Source organism: Podarcis raffonei, chromosome 2 (genome assembly GCF_027172205.1).
Source record: "Podarcis raffonei isolate rPodRaf1 chromosome 2, rPodRaf1.pri, whole genome shotgun sequence".
In the NCBI taxonomy this organism is placed as follows: Eukaryota; Metazoa; Chordata; class Lepidosauria; order Squamata; family Lacertidae; genus Podarcis; species Podarcis raffonei.
The window spans coordinates 45,445,814-45,465,096 of NC_070603.1; the positions used below are offsets into that span (position 1 = coordinate 45,445,814).

A 19,283-nucleotide genomic window follows, 5' to 3' on the forward strand; every position below is an offset into this window, starting at 1 on the left:
GCAGAATAAACGCATCATCAACACACTATTAATGTGTTACAGAATCCACCCACAATAAGGACCCGCAAATAGTCACTAAAAAAAAAAGACAAATACGCTTTTTAATCTAATATTTCAATGCATGTTTCTGAAGCATTCCCCAAATTGAATCCAATGACTTATTTACCTTTTGTATACCAGACAGCCCATGCTATTGATCTCTTTGTCCAGTTTGAATCTCCGAAAGTCCTCCCAAGCATCTTTGATAGCTGTGATGGCCATGATAACACAGACTGGGATCACAGATACCCCAGGTTCAAATGCATTGACCACCGGCACAAAATTGAGTACTGCAATGCCCACAAAATATAAATTAGCAAATCGATGAAATTGTTCATACAGGTTTTTAGGGATGAAGGACAGAAGGGTGTATCTTGTGGTCTTGATCCTGTTGCCCACATAATGTCTGTTTGGGTTTTCTTTCCACTTGTCTTCAAAGGGTAAGTTAGAAACGACGACTCTTTTTGCTTCTTCTTTCTTCTTTCTCCTCGTCCTTCTCTCTTCAGGCTCCTCATTCTCAGAATCAGAAGCAGCATTCTGGCAACATGGTCTTCTGAACCGAAAGATGTCCCTCAGGAATTTTATAGGGCACATTTCCTTGACATCTTCCTGCCCCTTAAAAGCCACACTTTCTTGCACAGGTTTCTGAAAATGTAAGCTTCAGTCTTTAAGTAGATTCGCTGTACGGCAAAGTGCCGGTCTGAGTTTAACACTTGCTTTTAGTCAACACCTGCTGGAACACCTACGTCACAAATGCACACAGGTATCATCCTCCTATAAACCGGTTTTCCAGTCATCCAAGTGAGTGATCCTGGGTCCTAGTGCTTGCTCTTTGTAGTGATAAATGAGGACTTTGTTCCTCAGATATACACTTGTATAGAAACTTCCTGAATCTCACTGTGAACAGCAGACAATGTTTCAGCCTATTTGTCTCTTATTTGAATATTTGGGACATATTCTTGATATCACAGGTTTAATATATATTAAATGCTGTGTGTGTGTGTGTGTGTGTGTGTGTGTGTGTGTGTGTGCACATGCATACAGGGCTCAAAATCAATCAAATTTCTGCACAAAGAAATTCTATGCAACAAAACTAAACTACACGCAGACCAAAGATGAGTTCCACAGCCTGCATTATTTGCACAAAAAAAGAACATTTGCATATTTGTGTTTACTTTTCTTAATATATTGTATTTCTTGTCACCATGAGGATTCCCAGCCTCTGGAAATGTTATTCCTTTGCATTCTGCTTCCTTCTTGTAGCCAAAAATAAAATAGTCCAGTTGGGCCTGGACCAGGAAGTGGAAAGGAGAAAGAGGAGTTGAATACAGAGCTGCTGAAAACAGGTTGCATCTTTATTTTATGAATAACTTTCTGTGGTGTGGTGTTAGGAGGGCAGGGGCCAAAGCACTGTAGCACTTGTAACTCCCCCCCAAAAGACATAGAACAATGCAACTTGATGCCTCCTTCCTTAGCTATTGATGTGAGGCACACTTCCAGTTACAGGACTGTTCTAGTTACAGGACTGTTCTAGTTAGTTAATTTCTTAAGGAGTCCCCACAAAGAGGTTTCCACTTCCTCAATGCCCATTGGCAGTTGTAAAAACATATACAGATCTAGTGACAAGCAAATACTACGTGGCTTGATTTGAATTGGGATCAGAAAATTCATTTAAAACAAAATATTGTGTCTAAGTTAATTCTGAGCCCAAGTCTCAATTACATATTTGGGAATGCAGCAAAACCCAAATACCCTCCTGAAAGTCTTCTAATCCCACATTCTGAGTAGGGAGGGACGAAATTGGTCTCAGTTAAGTTTCTCATTTTTTCCAATCTTAAATTCAGTTTTCCACATTTCCATAGTAATTTGTGTTTTTTAGAAGAGATCCTCATGAAAATTCACCAGCCTTTCATTGCAATTTTCTCCTAATAAACAGATTTCCATATGCAATTTTGCCTAAGATACAGTTTTGCAAGCCATTTCCCCTAATAAAAAGCATTTTTGTGTGCGCACGCTACTTTCACTAATATGTGTGCTTTTATGCACATTTTCTTCTAATAGATGCACAATGGGTGGTATTCAGTGCAGATTTACTTAAATTAGATCCATTGAAATTAATGAGAAAGGTTACGTTACGTCCATTAATTTCAGTAGGTTTATTCTGAGTAAAACATAGTTGACTACCACCCATTCTTTGTCTGGATAACTTCATCACAAAATTCAGAAAAAGTATTAATTTTGAAGGATAGCAGCATTTCTGTTTGCATTTTGGTTCACAAAGTAAAAATTAGGTAATGTCTCATTAAAATGCAAAGTGCCACTTGCTGGAATGATGTTACAGGCATCAGAGACCCTAGGAAATAGAATTCCTCCCAGGTGCCTAAGTGTTTTGTATGCCCATAAGAACATAAGAAGAGCCTGTTGGATCGGAATGATGGTTCATCTAGTCCAGCATCCTGTTCTCACAGTGGCCAAGCAGATTCTTCCTGCAAGCAGGAGCACAAGAGCATTATTGGTGGGCACTAGGAGCATTGGAAGTTACATATCCCTTTTGTCAACAGCAACAAAAACACACAACTCTGTAGAGATAGAAGTGTGTCCTGCAGAAGCATGCAGACTGGTCGTTGCAGGCTGGCAGGAATTCAAGTAATCCCAGCATAACACTAGAATGGTTTTCTAATATGTTTGCCAAAATAAATATTTAAGATGCCATCTAGAGCCAGAAGAGGATTTCAACATGAATTTTAAAGCAGAAATCATCTACTACAGAATATGATTGCCGGTTATTTAATTGTAGTAATAATAATAATAATAATAATAATAATAATAATAATAATAATAATTTTTATTTATACCCCACCCTCCCCAGCCAGAGCTGGGCTCAGGGCAGCTAACACCAGTAAAATTACAGTAAAATCATAATAGGAAAAAAACCCCACCAATTTAAAATACAGGTTAAAATGCAATTTAAAATGCAGCCTCATTTTGAAAGTAGCCCATGGAGCAAAACCGTAAGGGGAGGGAAAACATAAGGGTTAGACTGAGTCCAAACCAAAGGCCAGGCGGAACAGCTCTGTCTTGCAGGCCATGCGGAAAGATGTCAAGTCCCACAGGGCCCTAGTCTCTTGTGACAGAGCATTCCACGAAGTCGGGGCCAGTACTGAAAAGGCTGGAATGGAGCGCTGGAATGGAGATCTGGAGTATTAGTTAATGAAGCAGAAGAAAGCTTACCTATTGTATGCTTTAGTCTTGGAAGAATTGATTTGCTGATCAAACCTGTATCTCTTAAAATCTTCAGCACCATCTTTAATTGCGATAACTAAAAGTACAGCAACCAAAGGTAGCATTGTGATCTCCCTGTGGAAGACTTCTAGCTGTGGGAACCAGTTGATGATCACCAAGAACAGGAAATAGACATTGGCCAGCCTAAAAAAAAGGGTATCCCATTAAAAGAGGTTGATAATTTTCCACTTGATTTCCACTTCCTAATTTGGTTCTTTTTGGGTAGTTAACAACAACAGGAAAAGTCTGAAACACTAATTCATGAGTAGGCAGACTAAGGCCCGGGGGCCGGATCTGGCCCAATCGCCTTCTAAATCCGGCTTGCAGACGGTCTAGGAATCAGCGTGTTTTTACATGAGTAGAATGTGTCCTTTTATTTAAAATGCATCTCTGAGTTATTTGTGGGGCCTGCCTGGTGTTTTTAGATGAGTAGAATGTGTCTTTTTATTTAAAAGGTGTGCTTTTATTTAAAATCTCTGGGTTATTTGTGGGACATAGGAATTCGTTCATTTCCCCTCCCCCAAAAAAATATTGTCCAGCCTCCCACAAGGTCTGAGGGACAGAGGACCAGCCCCCTGCTGAAAAAGTCTGCTGACCCCTGCACTACTTGGATCAATCAGCTTCTTGAGATGCTCACCCCCTCAAGGGCTGCAAGCTGCTGGGCTTCACTAAAGAATGTTCTGCCAAGGACAAAGGAGATACTTAATCTCCCCATACGAGGCTACTCCTTGTTCAGTCGAAATAGAAAATCAAGTTGAGACCATGATCTGAAGTATATCTGGGCTAGTATAGTATTGGGTGGGGATGCAGGTGGTGCTGTGGGTTAAACCACAGAGCCTAGGGCTTGCCAATCAGAAGGTCAGATGTTTGATGGGGTGAGCTCCCGTTGCTCGGTCCCTGCTCCTGCCAACCTAGCAGTTCGAAAGCACACAGTGCAAGTAGATAAATAGGTACCACTCTGGCAGGAAGGTAAACAGCGTTTCCGTGCGCTGCTCTGGTTCGCCAGTAGCAACTTAGTCATCCTGGCCACATGACCTGAAATCTATATGCCCTCGGCCACTAAAGCGAGATGAGTGCCACAACCCCAGAGTCGTCGGTGACTGGAACTAACAGTCAGGGGACCCTTTACCTTAATGTATTGGGTTAGTCTCTTGGTTATCATGGCAGCCATGAAATACGGGGTTTTACCCTATCAGAAAGATCTCAACACTAATTCTATGTCACCTCAATAAGCTCATTTGCCATGCAGTCTACTAAGTAGAAATCTAATTCTATGTCACCTCAATAAGCTCATTTGCCACGCAGTGTACTAAGTAGAAATCCCAACCCATTCCGAGATCCCAAAACCCACAACACACATGCTACATATGTGGTCTGTCACCACATTTTTATATACTATATATTCATATACTAGGGGAACATGATGACAGAAACCAAATTTCTATTTATCCATGTGACTAGACCTCCACCTGCAAATTCTCCATTAGTGGTGTATTAGGAAACTAACTGTCCATAGCTGTGATAGGAACAGAGCTCCTGCTTCATCCAACCATATCTCTGTAATATATGCCAGACAAGGATCTTCATCCAGGGTTAAATTATGGATGAGTATAGTTTTTGCTGTTGTTGTAACTGATTGGTATTAAACATTTGACATAGTGGACTGTAGTCTTTGCCACAATACATTTAGGTTGTCATGGGACTCTATTGTTTTTAATGTTGTAGGTGTTTGGCCGTATCGAATATGGTATATTTTGTGTATTTTTTTCCAAGCTAACCTGGCTGTACCCTATGAAAATTGGAATTTTTCTGTTAAATTCTACAGTACACTACACTGATTGAATTTTCAGATTTAACTACTGTAGGTTAGACTTTTTAACTCAAACTACCCCATCTAACACTTTTTGCTTTGCTTTGCATTTCTTCTGAATGCATTTCCATCCTGAAAATATATGCAAAACCTTTTTATCTATATAGTTGTGGTGTGTATGGAAATACCTGTGAAACTGCTCGAAGAGATTTTGAGGTATAAAAGTCAGCAAAGTGTACTTGGTGGTCCGTATCCCATTTCCAGAATAAACATGACAGACTTTCTCTGATTCTTTCTGAAATCTCTCATTACTGGGAAATACAACTCTCCATTTGTCTAAGACATATTTCTGCCTCTCTTTGTCAGCTGACAACAGAGGTGCTGATTCCAACTGAGTCTGGGAGACCTCTTCTACGGACCACCGAGACCGCCAGCGATACCAAGCAGAGTCTACTGACAGAGCCATTTTCACCTATGGAATTGCCTGAAAGAAAAACGCATAACAAGGGCTGAAAACCAATTCCAGTTTGGGAGCAAATGCATTTCTTGCTAGTGAAGCTTAAGGGCAGCAAATGAACATCTCAAGTTAATGTACTGGCTGCCTGAATTTCAAATATTGTGTTTCCAGAACAAATTGCATAGGCTAACAAGTACAATAAAAATACTTTGAGAAGAGAAAGAACAAACTGTTTAACTGTTTGGAATAAATCACAGTTTTGTTGTTAAAATGCATACAGGGTTTTTTGCAATATCCATACAGAGATCATTTCATACAAACAGAGTGGGAAGGTGATGCCAACATACAGTGAACTGAGTCACAGCAGATGTCGAAATGTTACAATATGAAAACCAGGGGAAAGGATATCTGGCATGCTGTGGAATGAAATATGCATATAGTTGTTTATTAGATCAAAGTCTAATAAACTGCATGCTTCCTCAGTGCTGGAAGTGATCACATCACAACTTGTGGAGGGGGAAAAACCTAGAAGAAAGTGCAAAGCAGCAAGCAATTCTAGAACCCAGCTAATGGTCTAATTCTAAAATAATAATTTAAAAATCTACTTCAGTTTAAGCACTGAAGTCACTTACAAAATGACTTACGTGCCAAAAAAGCATTGAAACTGCAAGCAAAGGCATGTCCTTTAACCTCTACACCATGTAAGCCAGAGGTTGCCAACCTGGTGCCCATGGAGGCTGTGGTGTGCTCGAGGTCTTGCTCTGGTCACTGTGAAGTGTCTGAGCCTCCCAACACACTGCCCCCTTGGTCACAAAGTGGTGGTGGAGGTTATGTTTTTCTCCCCTGAGAAATTGTAGTCTCCTGCTTATAAAACTGCTATGCTGAATGTGGAAATGAAAGGGTCTGAAACCACCAGTACCACCAATTCTGAAGACTTGGTGCTGTTTCATTGCTTCCTGCTATTATGTTATTGCCAGGAGTGGCTACTACTCATTATAACCCAATGGAACATTCATGTTTGGGGAGGTAGTATTGGAAGCGGGAAGCTGAGACAGAGAGGATAGCCATCACCTTCATGCTCTCCCTTTGAGGTGCTCAGTCAGGCTGCACAAAGCACAGGCAGCCTGCTGTCTTGAGAAAGATCAATAAAAGCAATGAAAATATCAGGATGCACATCCAAGCGAAATAAATCAGTGTTTTGCATTTTAAATTACACATTCTTGTTTCCCCACCTCCTTAAGCTGGAGGCAGAGCTGGCCAAAAATACTGAGATGCGTCTGAACTGAAGGGCAACCCAGTCAGATGAGCAGTGTACTACTACTACTACTAATAATAATAATAATGGCAAAGGAAGACAGGAAAAGCTGGCTAGGCGTGACATTGAACTGAGTGAAAAATGAAGATGGTTCATCATTCATTTATGTGGAATAATAACATTAGGCAGGACCTCTCATCAAACTGTTTTAGAATCTTGCTAAAGACTTCCTTTTTTACTTCAGTAAGCCTCCCCAGTCATAGTCATAGTTATTTATGCTTGTCTTTAAATTTTTGTTGATTTTATCTGTCTTACTGATAATTACATTATATTATTTTCTGTACACAAGTTAGAATTTTTATTAAGTGTTTAATAAATATTTCTAGTTAAATAAATAAAACTGAAAGAAGGGGAGTGAGAGGAAGCTGAAATGATCACGAAAACCTGGGACTTGTCTCTCTTGTTGGGAAAAAAATCAGAGATGGCAATTAAGTAGCTGAGAGTTTGAGAGAATTTATGCTTTTTTCCAGTGGGAGGGGGAGGAATGAACCTCTGGAGCAAATGTAATTAAAGGAGAAATTAATTGGTAAGGAGGTAAAAGGGTGGATTGGTCCTTATAATTTAGAGGCACCAACTATCCCTCTTGAAGCTGAGGCTCCAATACTTTGGCCACCTCATGAGAAGAGAAGACTCCCCGGAAAAGACCCTGCTGTTGGGAAAGACTGAGGGCACAAGGAGAAGGGGACGACAGAAGATGAGATGGTTGGACAGTGTTCTCGAAGCTACCAGCATGAGTTTGACCAAACTGTGGGAGGCAGTGGAAGACAGGAGTGCCTGGCGTGCTCTGGTCCATGGGGTCACGAAGTGTCGGACACGACTAAACGACTAAACAACAACAACAACAAATTATCCCTGTTTGTGAATGGTCACTGTTGAAAATAAGAGTTCTGGATTAGATGGGTTCTTGGTTTGACCTATTAATGACATTTGTATTCTTCCCATTTGCTCCCACTTCTGCCTCCAGGCCCTGGTGTCTTCATTAAAAGTCCCTAAGCAAAAAAGTGAGAAAGCATGGACTAATTGTAATTCTGTGGTTTTCGTTCACCTGAAACAAACAGTGCAGCAACAAGTTCAGATAATCATGTGATAATCCTAGTCTTGTCAAATATGGTTGTGCAGATGTGTATTGACCAAGGATGGATGATTGGCATGATAGATGTTCAACAGAGCACTGCATTTTTTATTTACTTATACAAATTCATTCATACATACAAATTATTTATTTATACAAATTTGTATATCACTTATCATTAAAAAACCGAACCAGTGAACAATCTGAAATAATAAAGTATCATGAAATTATAACAGAGAATCAGATGAATGGTTGGTATCCAGTGCCAGTCATGTTCAGAGTAGACCTACTAAAGTCAATAGACATAAGAAATTTAAATTGCTGTACTTGGAGACCGAGGGGTAAAACGGTGATGTGGTTGGCAAGGTACAAATGCACCAGAAGATCACTGAAGGCAGCCCCTGATGTTACAGTTTTGGAGAAAGGGAATGTTTTTTTCCAGATAAACCTTTTGGATGAAAGCTTATGGCAAAACTGCATAACTACAGTTTGTAAAACACATGCTTATCATGAAGGAAAAGCAACTATTTCCTGCTAAGTATCCCCCATCTCCCCATCTGCTTGCAATTTTGCTGGTAAACAGCAGCGAGAGGGATTTGGGGTAGGAAACTGGTGTGAGCCACTAACCAGATCGGGAGCACTTTCTGACTCAGGGCTCCACTGCGGTATTTCCTTTCCAAGTTTTAGCACATGTTTTTAAAAGTGTGTTTATCATACCAAGTAGTTTGTCCTTTGGGGCCTTCAGTTTTATAGGAGTACCTTCCTAACATCACTTTTATTTAATGTAACCCCTCAAGATTGTAGCTGGAAGCAGGGGTGTAGCTAGCAGCTCCAGCACCCAGAGCCGCAGGGTGGGGCGATCTGCCCACGGGAGCGGGGGGCTGTGGCAATCCAAGCATGGGGGCACCGTGGCGATCTGTGCATGGGGGTGCTGTGGTGATCCGCCTGGGGGCGTGTGGTGATCCGCCCAGGGGGGCAGCGCAGTGAGCTGCCCACGGAGTCCGCCTGGCAGACGCAAGCCCCACGCTGCCGTTTTGGGTAGCACGGGGGCCCGAGCCACCGCATCACTCCCAGGAGAAATGCGTGGTTCGGGTGTGCTGCAGGCCAGGCCTCACGGTAAGTGCTGCCCCCCCGCGTTGTACCATTTTGTCACCCCTTTCAAGGATGACACCCGGGGCAGACTGCACCCCCTGCACACCCCTTCCTACGCTCCTGGCTGGAAAAACTGCAACTTTGGAGGTAGCTCTGACATAGGGTTCATCCCAGTGCTGGATTTACGTATAGGCTAAACAAGTTATAGCCTAGGGCCCCACTCTCTTGCCCCCCCCCAATATACTTCTTAATTGTATTTCAGTTCAACAATTACTTTGATAAAATACATATTTTTTATGTGCAAATGGCTTTAGATACCTATTAGGTCCTTAAATTACCACATGGCATATATTCAACACAAAAAACAGTGACAATTTGTTGTTGACAAAGGATAGCTGGACATATAAAGGGCCCCATTACCTTCAGTAGCTTAGGGCTTCATCAAACTAAATCCAGCCCTGGTTCATCCATACTTTCGCTTCTTCCATGGCGAGAAAGTAGGAGTCTTTTCTGCTTGTCCTATGCTTTCTAGTCATGAGTCTGAGTAGTATTGCATTTGCCGCACAGCTTTCCCCCGAAAAGCACGGTCTTTGTCACTAAATTGGAACAAACGGTAATGCAATGCACAGAAAACCCGATTGCTGTTTGATCTGTTCAGTGGTAAACTGCCAGTTTCCCCAGGGAAAAGCAGCGGGGCCAATGGAGCTGTGGAAGAGCCCCAAAGACAAAGGAAACAAGGGCTATAAATAGTCGACAAGTTTTGAAGACCAGATACCAGTCTGCTTCTCTGATGAAATCTGGCTCTACCTGTACTCAGGAGTACTTGCAATGGGTTTTGTAAGAAGAGGGTGTTAACCTTGGCACTGGAGTCAAATTCCAATGCAATAAATAGCCAGCCTTCATATACATTCCCTACAATTTTATTTAGATAGCACACAAGCAAAGCAAGAGCTGAACAATAACTCTTCAGAGGATTCAAGAAGTACCTGCTTGTTGGATGTTATATATACCTAAAAGGAGACCACAAGGAAAAAGAAAAAGAAAAACACTTGTTCATTATACTGTTGTTGTTGTTGTTGTTGTTGTTGTTGTTGTTGTTGATGATGTTTTATTACCTGCCCTTCATCCTAAGGTCCCAGGACAGTAATTTAGAACACAGCTTAAAATAGTTTAAAAAACTTACATTTTTTTTTTTAAAAAGTGCTAGTTTAAAGTGTTAATGAATTTTAGTTTTCTAAAGATCCTCTTCTGGGTTGTTTGATTTGTGAAGTGTCACACTAAGTTTCTTGCCATAGGTATACTAACTTCAAAGATTGTCCTTTTAACTACAAGAAATAATTAATTTCCATTTTCACATCCCCCTTTCATTAAGTATCTCAGTTACCAGACTGAAACTCTCTCATTAGCTGATTTTGACCACATCAGACTGGCCAGTGTCCAGCTGTGCTCTATGTTCCAAATCTCTGCTGCCTATAAATTAATCAGCCAGGTTATTATAATATGGTCTCAAAGGCCTTAAAGGGATTTTCAATTAGATAATGTTATTACAGTCTTAACTCACCTTGTTCTGAAATTGTTTTCAGTGAATTTTCATCCTGACAAAATTACTTGCATCCCAAAGTGTTCAGTCGGAAAAGACCTTTCACAAGTAGGTATCATCACAAAGCTTCCAGCTAAAGTGATGCAAAGGAGACAACTGAGATCAGAATGTTTTATGCAAGGCATTTTCAGAGGCCTGAGGAAATATTAATGGTCCAAGGCCCTGGAAAAGCCTCTGTTAGAGTAACTGCTTTAATTTAGGTCACAAATTATAATGAAGGGTGCGTGGATGGGGTGGAAATAATCAGACTAGTGTGGAGAAGTGGGTGGCACATCCATTGTAACAGGTATGATTTCCAGGCTGTTAAGTTGCCTGTGTCTGCCGTGTGTAAAATATAAGCTGGGATTTGCAAAACCATTGGTGAACTATTATTGGTGTCTCTGATACAGCTAGGGGTCTAACTGTATGTTATGTTAAATGTGTTTCAGGAAGTGTTTGTTCCCTTTAATGTTATTATTCTCAGTGCTTTTTTCTGGGGGTACCCAATGTACAGTCAAACCTTGGTTGTCAAACGTAATCTGTTCCGGAAGCCCGTTTGGCTTCAAAATGTTCAACAACTGAGGCACAGCTTCTGATTGGTTGCAAGAGCTTCCCTCACCCAAGCAGAAGCTGCATCGGATGTTCAGCTTCCGAAGAATGTTCAAAAACCGGAACATTTACTTCCGGGTTTTTGGCGTTCGGGAGCCGAAACGTATGATAACGGAAGTGTTTGGGAACTGAGGTTTGACTGCACCGTTCTTTTTCTAGAAGAAAAGCACTGATTGTTATCATTATTATGGCAATTCACTCAAAGAGACTTACAAGCACAATAGAAAAATTTAAACCAACTGCCATAATACTAAGGATGTAGCGGCAATTTTCATTGGGAACACAGCACATGAGGAAGAGAGGCTTAACCTTCCTCTCACCTGTCACAAAGCTGAGGTAACTCTCCAGTCAGAGCACCCCCCTCACCATGGGAGGTAAGAAAAGCAGTGCTATTGCCTGCCATTATGATACATGTCCTTGGAAGGACATGTTTTTACATTTTAGGAGCACACTTTAAAAGCTTGAGCGTACACCATATAAAGTGCAAGGCTGCCTTTATATGATATTTGGCTGAGATAAACTGCCTCAACAAACATGCCTCGGTAAGAACGTGCTTCTCAAATAAAGAGTTTTAAAATGTCCCATCTTCTCCAGCAGTCAAAGGTGTGTTTCACCAATCGTGTTTCATTTATGACTTTTGCTGCACTTGTTGTCACATGACTGAAACTCGCACACCTATTCATTATAGCCTGCCCAACATACACAACACTCAATTGGGAATTATTGTAGCCACCTATTAAATGGGCCACTTTTAGGTGTTATGATTCTTGTGATGGGATGGTGAGCTGCTTGTGCGTAAAATCCTAGTCCCTCAGAGTTTGGCTAAGTCCACAAACCTCTGTCTGTGACGGAGCTCCTTAAGCATGGCTCCATCAGTCGCTCGTTGAATCGGACAGTGGGCGTTTACGGAACTTCTTCCAGCATAAAAGCTCCTTAACGGAAACGCGTCTTCTGGACTCTCGGCGTGACAGTTTCCGGCGAGGAGTGGGTGTCCCTCTAGGAGGTCCTGAAACCTCCCCACTGTTCTCGCTTGAAGTGTCTCTGAGCCCTCCCTCCGACTCACTTTCCCTTGGAACTCCACTTCTCCCCCTGCTGGTCCCCTCCTCAGCTGAATGGTCTCTCTCACCCTCCGTGAGCCCCTTCACCTCCTGCGTCTCAGATGGCAGTTCCCTGACATCCACCTCCCCTCCAGGGCCCCCTTCACCCCCTTCCCTCCCCTCCTCTGCGGGAGGCGAGGGAGCAAAACCCCTGAAGGAACCTCCCTCATCTTCCGAAGTTTCGAACACTTCCCTCCACCTGTTGCTGTTTCCGGTTTCCAAGTACTCCTCCTCATCGGAGTCTGTTCCTTCTTCCAACTCCGATTCCCTGAATCCTTCCAGTTCCTCCTCATCGTCGGTGGTGCCAAAGTACTCCCTCCGGAACCTCGCTACTGGCTGAGGTTTCCTGGGGAACCTTTGGTGGAACGTTTCGATTAAGATCTCGTCACGGACCTCCTCTGCCATCACCCAGGTGTTTTCCGACTCCGGCTCCCCTTCCCACGCGACCAAATACTCCACCTGATTACCCTTCCACCTGGAGTCGATGATTTCCGCCACATGGTTGCTGCTTTCCCTTTCTTCTATGGCTGGCCCCCGTGTGGATACCCCTTCACCTCCCCCCCTATATGGTGACAGTAATGACCTGTGGAATACTGGGTGCAGTTTCATGTGGTTCGGTAACCGGAGTCTGAAAGCCACTGGGTTGACCTGTTGGATGACCTCAAATGGTCCCAATCTTTTGGGTCTCAATTTCTTGCAACCCCCCTTGAACGGCAACCCTTGGGTTGATAGCCAGACCTGACTCCCCACCCTAATGGTTTCACCTTCCCTTCTGCTCTTGTCTGCCTGCCTCTTATATTCTTCTTTGGCCCTTTCTAAGTTGAGTTGGAGTTGACGATGGATCGCTTCCATCTCTTCTACAAAATGTTCAGCGGCCGGGACACTCCATCTCTCCCCTCCTCCCCCTGGAAACGCCCTGGGGTGGCACCCATAATTAGCCAAAAAGGGGCTCATCCCGGTGGACACATTCTCTGCATTATTGTAAGCAAATTCCGCTAGCGCCAACTTTTCGACCCAATCGTTCTCTCTGTCATTGACATAACACCTCAGGTATTGTTGGAGGATACCGTTTGCCCTCTCCGCCTGCCCATTGGTCTCAGGGTGCCTGGCAGTCGAAAAGTTGACCTCTACGTGCAACAAGCTCATAAGTTTCCTCCAGAATCTGGACGTGAACTGTTTCCCTCTGTCGGAGACCACCCTCAAGGGGGCGCCATGCAGCCTAAAAATATGTTCTACAAACAATTTCGCTGTCTCTTCCGCCGTGACTGCATGTGAGCAAGCTACAAAGTGACCCATCTTAGTTAACAGGTCTACTACGACTAGTATGGCGGTTTTCCCCTGGGATTTGGGCAGATCAGTCATAAAATCTATCGATACCGCCTCCCACGGTCGTTCTGGTGTGGGTAACGGTTCTAATAACCCCGCTGGCGCCCGCCTTTCTCCTTTGGCTCTCTGGCATTGGTCACACCTTCTCACATACTCCCATACATCCTCCCTCACCTTGGGCCACCAAAACTCCCTGGTCACCAACCACATGGTCTTGTGTTGCCCAAAATGCCCCGCTGTGGGGTTGTCGTGCAGCTGTTTGAGTACTCTCCCCCTCAATTCCCCTTCGGGTATATATAGTGCCCCTTTGTAATACAATGCCCCGTTTCTTTCTTCAAAACCTCCGGGGTCTTCTCCCTCTCTCCTTAAACCTCTGAGCTTATCCTGGGCGTATTCATCATTTACCGTTCCCTCTACCAGTTCTCTTTGCCCCACCCAGGCCGCCCCACACACCCAGTGGTCCTCTGGGATAATATGTCTCTCTTCAAGCGCTCCCTTCCCCTCCAAATATTCAGGTTTGCGTGAGAGAGCGTCCGCTCTAATGTTTTCTGGACCTGGCACATAGCAGATTTCAAAATGGAATTTGGAGAACTCCTGGGCCCACCTCACTTGTCGTTGGTTGAGCACTCGTGCCGTTCTCCAATACTCCAAATTCTTGTGGTCCGTACACACTTGCACCTTATGCTGTGCGCCAATTAGTAAATGTCTCCATCTCCGGAACGCTTCGTGAATGGCGAGTAGTTCTCGGTCATATACGGTGTAGTTCCTCTCGGATTTGTTCAGCTTACGCGAAAAGAAGGCACACGGTCTCCATTCCGACTTATTGCTCCCTGGCTGAAGCAGCACCGCCCCCACCGCCCGGTCTGAGGCATCAGTTTCCACTCTCATGGGTTTTTGTAAATCCACATGCAGGAGCTGTTCTTCCGAAGCGAATGCCCTTTTCAATTCCTCAAATGCTTGCTCCGCCTCCGCCGTCCAAACGAATTTCTTCTTGCTGCTTAGACAGTCCGTGATGGGAGCCGTTAAGTGGGCAAAGTTCTTGATGAATTTACGGTAAAAGTTCCCAAACCCTAAGAACCTTTGCACATCCTTTTTCGTTTTCGGTGTCTTCCATTCCAGCACCGCCTGGACCTTGCCTGGATCCATGGCTAATCCCTTGTCTAATAAGCGGTACCCCAGGAATTCCACCTCCTTGTTGTGAAACTGACACTTCTCCAATTTCACCCACAGCTGGTTTGCTTGCAGCTGGCTCAGCACTTCCCTGACATCCTTTACATGCTGCTCCTCATTCTCTGAATATATCAGCACGTCATCGAGGAAGGCCACGCAATTCTTGTAGAGCAAAGGTCCCAGGACATGGTTCATGAGCGATTGAAAACAGGCGGAGCCTGATTGCAATCCGAATGGCATAACGAGATATTCAAAAGCCCCCAAAGGGGTGAACATGGTGGTTTTCCATTCATCCCCTTTCCTTATTCGTATCAGGTTGTATGCCCCTCTCAGGTCCAGTTTCGTGAATATCTTTCCCTTCCTCACCCTGGTCAAAATGTCATCAATCCTGGGCATGGGGAAAGTCACTGGTTCTGACACGGCATTTAGCCGCCGGTAGTCCACTACAAGCCTGGGTTTATCCGTGTTTTTTTTTGTCCACAAAAAACACTGGGCTCCCCCCCACCGCTCTGGACTCTCTGATGAAGCCCCTCTTCAGGTTTTTATCAATAAACTCCCTTAACTCCTGCATTTCCCTGTCTGACATGGCGTACAGCTTGCCCACGGGGAGCTGGGCCCCAGGGACCAGGTTAATTTGGCAGTCAAAGTCTCTATGCGGTGGTAGTTTATCTGCTTCCCTTTCGCTGAAGACCTTGCTCAGGTCAGCGTATTGTTTGGGCACCTTCCCTTTGTCCGCCACTTCCGTCCCTGCTAGAAAGGCTTTTGCCCCTTCTGGCACCTTTCCTTCTCTGCAGTGTTCCAGGCAATGTGCTGACCCAAAGGAGACCACTCTCTGATGCCAGCCCACTAGCGGGTCATGCAACGCTAGCCAGCTCATTCCCCAAATGACGGGAGCCCCTCCCAGGGTGGCCACATTGAACGCTATCCTTTCGGTGTGCCTGGCCACCCTCATAACCATTGGGACGGTCTGTAGGCTAACTTCTCCTCCCAACAGCTCCCTCCCATCGATCGTGGTCACCTGCAGGGGGTTGCTTAAAGGGAGTATCTGTATCTGGTGTTCAGCTGCAAACTCCTTACTCATAAAATTACAGGAGCTGCCTGAGTCCAACAGCGCCTTTGTCTTTAGTGGGTATCCGTTTGCCAGCTCTAGCAACACCTCTATTACTAAGGCTGGTCTTGGAGGTTCCGGAGTGGGCACTTTTACTGCTCCTTGGCCTGGCTGCAGTGCCCTGACGGTGGCAGCCAGGCGTTGGCTTTTACTGGCTCCTGGACTCCCTCCTCCTTCCCCCCAACAGCTCCCGCCATCCCTTGCCATTCCTTTCTTTGCGGGCAGACTCTGGCAAAGTGACCTGGCTGCTGGCACAGATAACATTTCTTGGCGCTCTTTTCCTCCTTCTTCCTCCCTTCACTGGGATTTGAAACTGCGCGCGCGCGCGCTGTTCCAACTTCCATCGGCTCTCCTGGCGGGAAACTCGGCTCTGGAATCTCTGGAATGCGGAAATCCCTCCAACGCTCTCCTTTCCCCTCCCGCTTCTCCAAGGCTCTTGCCTCCTGGCGCGCTCCAATGGTCAGCGCTGATTTGGTCAGCTGGTCCATAGACTCCGCCCTGGGCGCTCGGGAAAGTTCGTCTTTCACCGCCGAAGAAAGCCCCTCTTCAAAGAGCATTTGAATGGGTTCTGCCGATAGGTCCCACCCTAATTTATGTATCAACATTGTAAACTCAGTCCAGTACTCACGAACCGATCGGCTACCCTGTTTGCAAGCCATCAATTGTCTGCGCACCAGTCCCTGTTCAATCTCGCTGGAAAACATCAAATCCATGGCGCGAAAAAACTTCCTCGTGTCCTTCAGCATTTCACTATTCCCTGCCATCAGGGATCTAACCCAGTCTCTCGCCCCCCCTTCGAGATGGCCAATCACAAACGCCACTCGCGATGCCTCGTCGGGAAAGTCGTTAAACTGCAGTTCGAGAGCATACTGCATCTCTGTCCTAAAGGCTTGGTAGTTCCTGGGGTCCCCCCCAAACTTCTGCACCAAACCTGGCATCTTTCTTGCTAGTGTAGCGCCTTTTGCCTTTTCTGCATCCTGCGCCCTCCTTTCCTCTAGCCTCGCCGTTTGCAGTGCTAGCTGGACTTCCAACACCCTGTACCTTTCTTCCAGGCTTGGACCCTCTCCAGCTCCTCCTGCTCCCCCGGCTCCGGCTGGGTTGCTCATGATGCCTCTCTGCACAAGCTGCTTTCAGAGACTGTCCTATTGCTGTGATGGATGGTGAGCTGCTTGTGCGTAAAATCCTAGTCCCTCAGAGTTTGGCTAAGTCCACAAACCTCTGTCTGTGACGGAGCTCCTTAAGCATGGCTCCATCAGTCGCTCGTTGAATCGGACAGTGGGCGTTTACGGAACTTCTTCCAGCATAAAAGCTCCTTAACGGAAACGCGTCTTCTGGACTCTCGGCGTGACAGTTTCCGGCGAGGAGTGGGTGTCCCTCTAGGAGGTCCTGAAACCTCCCCACTGTTCTCGCTTGAAGTGTCTCTGAGCCCTCCCTCCGACTCACTTTCCCTTGGAACTCCACTTCTCCCCCTGCTGGTCCCCTCCTCAGCTGAATGGTCTCTCTCACCCTCCGTGAGCCCCTTCACCTCCTGCGTCTCAGATGGCAGTTCCCTGACAATTCTATTCATACTCAACAGGGAATATTGCTTGCAAACACTTATACAGACCTGTAGCTTGTCTATATCCAGCGTGTGGCTCTGAAGAAAATACTTTATTGCTCCATAGAGCCCCTTTCTCTTTCCCACTAACAGTTAAAGAAAACAAAAGGGTTCATTATAGGCTCAGTTTGCATAATTATTGTGAGCCATGGAATTTCACTTTGTGTGTGCGCACACACATGTGCGCATGCACAGAAAATGGATTGCCCAGAAACAGAATTTGGAGTTTTGCTTTCCTATGTTGATCTTCAGTGTTAAGCATAGTCAAAATTGTTATGTACTGAAGTTCTCACCCTGGGCCAGCAGGGGGATACTGTAGATAGTTTTCACTGAGGTCCACATATGCAAATAAGGGTTTGAAAGTGACGTTCAGTGATTGGATAGTTACAGAAAATGGTTACTGTTGCGTTCTAGTGGAGCTCTATATAAGCAGGCTGGCTGAACCCTTCAGTTCAGTTCTGTTCTGGCCTGTGAATAAACAAGAGCTGTTTGAAGAACCACTGTGTCGTCTGATATGTTCACCCACAACTTAACAAAAATAGATCCACTGAAATTAATGCCCATAAATTTCAATGGGTCCACTCTGAGTATAACTATCATGGAATATCATCTGGCACCTGAAGTGGGAGATGGTGCACAGACTACCAATGTATCAAGGAAGAAGCTGCTCAGCAACAAACCAAGCCAAAACAACACACACAGTTTCTGCTTCTAATAGGGGAGTGAGCCATTCTAAGCTACAGACAATCTCTAACCAGCTACGGATTTATTTTACAATCTAAATACCCTGCCTACTAGTTTCTTCTATTAGACGTCAAGCTTTCCCGCCTGTACAAATAGCTCTCTTGAAAGCAGTTACATTTATGAACAGTTTGTGTGCTGATCACACTGCCAGCTGTCAGCAGACAAACAATCATTCACACCAAGGGAAGGAAATTGATGCTGAAGAAAAATGGCTCTCAAGCAATGTCCCCATCAATCCAAATAGAGAAAGAACCATAAAGAGTTCCTTGTAACCTAGAGCCTTATTAATGACTCCCCAGCTTTGTTTCTAAATACATAACTTCCCTAGTTTTATTTGATGACAGACATAAAGAAAATGTACCCTCAGGGGTAGCTTTAGAAACTGTGGCAGTGAGGCTGTGGTGCAAACAGATCCTGATCTAGGAGGGATTTTATTTATTCTAAACATCCATAAACAGTTTCCCCAAGGCTCCAAGGCTTGAAATTCACCCAAGTCTTGTTTTCAGGTCAGAAATAGGACACAGTCCTCTCCCCATTTCTCACAGTACATCACTGCACAACAAACTTGCATATTTTCCCTAGGCTTCGATTTAAAGTACTATTGCCAGGTGTGTGTGTGTGTGTGTGTGTGTGTGTGTGTGGTTTTAAGTTTGGCATGTTATAAGCTGCTTTGGGCACAATCTGGGGAGAAAGTGGCACATGAATAAATGGATGATTATGAAAACCCATGCCCATTTTCACAGTTAAAGGTAAAAGTAAAGGTACCCCTGACTGTTAGGTCCAGTCGTGGACGACTCTGGGGTTGCGGCGCTCATCTTGCTCTATAGGCCGGGGGAACCGGCGTTCTGGGTCATGTGGCCAGCATGACTAAGCTGCTTCTGGTGAACCAGAGCAGCGCACGGAAACGCTGTTTACCTTCCCACCGGAGCAGTACCTATTTATCTACTTGTACTTTGATGTGCTTTCAAACTGCTAGGTGGGCAGGA

The 19,283-nt window shown here is 44.7% G+C and overlaps 2 protein-coding genes across 2 annotated transcripts in view; both read right to left on the reverse strand.

The window, feature by feature from the left end:
- Positions 1-19,283, reverse strand: part of SLU7 (SLU7 homolog, splicing factor) — a 252,508-nt gene that overhangs the window by 119,151 nt on the left and 114,074 nt on the right. The window lies entirely within an intron of this gene.
- ATP10B (ATPase phospholipid transporting 10B (putative)) overlaps positions 1-19,283 on the reverse strand; it is a 153,918-nt gene that overhangs the window by 60,412 nt on the left and 74,223 nt on the right. The window contains exons 5-6 of the mRNA XM_053368548.1: positions 5,320-5,615; positions 3,271-3,465 (exon numbers count right to left, since the gene is read on the reverse strand). Of these exons, the coding sequence (XP_053224523.1) occupies positions 3,271-3,465; positions 5,320-5,597 (473 nt within the window). The 5' untranslated portion in view covers positions 5,598-5,615. The remainder of the gene's footprint in view (positions 1-3,270; positions 3,466-5,319; positions 5,616-19,283) is intronic.